This window comes from Chelonoidis abingdonii, chromosome 1 (assembly GCF_003597395.2).
Source record: "Chelonoidis abingdonii isolate Lonesome George chromosome 1, CheloAbing_2.0, whole genome shotgun sequence".
In the NCBI taxonomy this organism is placed as follows: domain Eukaryota; kingdom Metazoa; phylum Chordata; order Testudines; family Testudinidae; genus Chelonoidis; species Chelonoidis abingdonii.
Window position 1 is genome coordinate 145,296,193 of NC_133769.1, and position 1,516 is coordinate 145,297,708.

At 56.8% G+C, this 1,516-nt stretch overlaps 1 protein-coding gene across 1 annotated transcript in view; it reads right to left on the reverse strand.

The window, feature by feature from the left end:
* Nucleotides 1–1,136, reverse strand: part of LOC116837189 (interstitial collagenase-like) — a 4,998-nt gene extending 3,862 nt beyond the window's left edge. Inside the window, exons 1-2 of the mRNA XM_075069007.1 lie at nt 1,102–1,136; nt 126–219 (exon numbers count right to left, since the gene is read on the reverse strand). Coding sequence (XP_074925108.1) covers nt 126–219; nt 1,102–1,136 — 129 coding nt within the window. The remainder of the gene's footprint in view (nt 1–125; nt 220–1,101) is intronic.
* Nucleotides 1,137–1,516: the final 380 nt, after the last annotated feature.

The window sequence follows — 1,516 nt, forward strand, 5'->3', positions numbered from 1 at the left end:
AAAATGTGGCCGGCTGGGTCCAAGCTGGAGGACACAATGGAAACGTGGCTCTTCTAGTCTCTCCTTCACAGCCCTTCCACGGAGCTAGCAGGAAATTCCACCTCAGACTGTCCCATTCTACTCACCTCCAAGAGGTGCTGCAGCTCGTCCAAGGTGGGGGTCTCTGTCAGCAGGCCCGAGCATGGCGTCCAGACTCTGTAAATAGCTGTTGTGCAGAGCCTGCAAGAAGGAGGAGGACCCGTCAGTCATGGGACACTGGGCTACACGTGTCAGGAAACAATTAAGAGGGTTCTCCAGGAGCCCTGGCAAGACTCAAAAAGCACATCCTGGTCTCTCCCATTCACATCACTCCAGGGACACTTAGCAAGAGTTCATGGCCTGCTGCCTGCTGCCTCTTCAATCCTTGCTCTTAGCAGTTCTCTGTGCAGAGCCTGGTACCCAGCAGACTATGGAACAGTCCAACTGCAATGGATGGGAGGTAGGATCCCCGAGAGAGTCCAGGCAGGAGATCAGAGAATGAGGAGAGGAGGAAAGTCTGGGATCAGCCACAGAGGGGTAACGCAATCCCCTCTGGAGGGAAGGGGCCCTCCTTTCCAATTTATCCGGGCCTGTTCTCAGCTCTGCTCACCCATACCCATCAAAGCGAGAGAGCAGGGACCAGGGCCTGCTTTTGCTCCTGGAACAGAGAAGTAGGGTTAGGACCTACCCGGAAGTGGGTGGTGTCGTTCCCAGTGCTCATGGTAAAGAGTCTATGGAGAACAGCCTGCAGGAGGCATAATTCCAGCTCCAGGGCAAGCGGCGGCTTCAGTTTGCCGGCAGGAGGGAGGAGCCTGTCGTACACTTTGCAGCACCGGTGTGGTGCTGGCACTGTCATGGACATGACCCCCTCCCCCACAGTGATCCCCTCCCTAGGGACACTGTAATGTTACTGGAATGAAATCAACCCCCAAGCCAGGAAAGAGAGGATGTTCCCACCTCCTCTGCTGAGGGATGGGAACAGCCGCAGTTGGGGGTAACCTAACCAGAGGAGGACCTGTGAGTCCCGGCTCTGAGCCTGATCAACATCAGGGTTAGGGCAGCTGGATGGGAGGGTCCTGGTACCTGAGACTGCAAACCGTGGCCATGGAGCTGGACATGATGGAGCTTGATCAGCTCCTGGGACACCCCAAGGAAACAAAACTGTGTGTGAGACTCAGGCCTCGCAGACCCACAGCACTTCCCAGGGAAGAGGCCAAAGTGATCTGCAGAAACAGCCAGTGTCATCCCCACCCCCAAACAGTTGGACCCCCCATTCCTCCCATCCATCAAACTTCCTTCCCTCTCTCCCACCCAATTCCTCTCATACAATTCCTCCCTCCCCTCCCATCCGGGCTTACAATTCCCCCACTGCCAGCTCCCAATCAGTTATTCCCTTCCCTGCCCCTCAGCCCTCAGCCCCAGGAACCCCTGTCCTCTGCTTCCCCCTCCGGTCCCACTAACTCTTCCTCCTATGTCTGGATCCCTTGCCCCAGGGGCC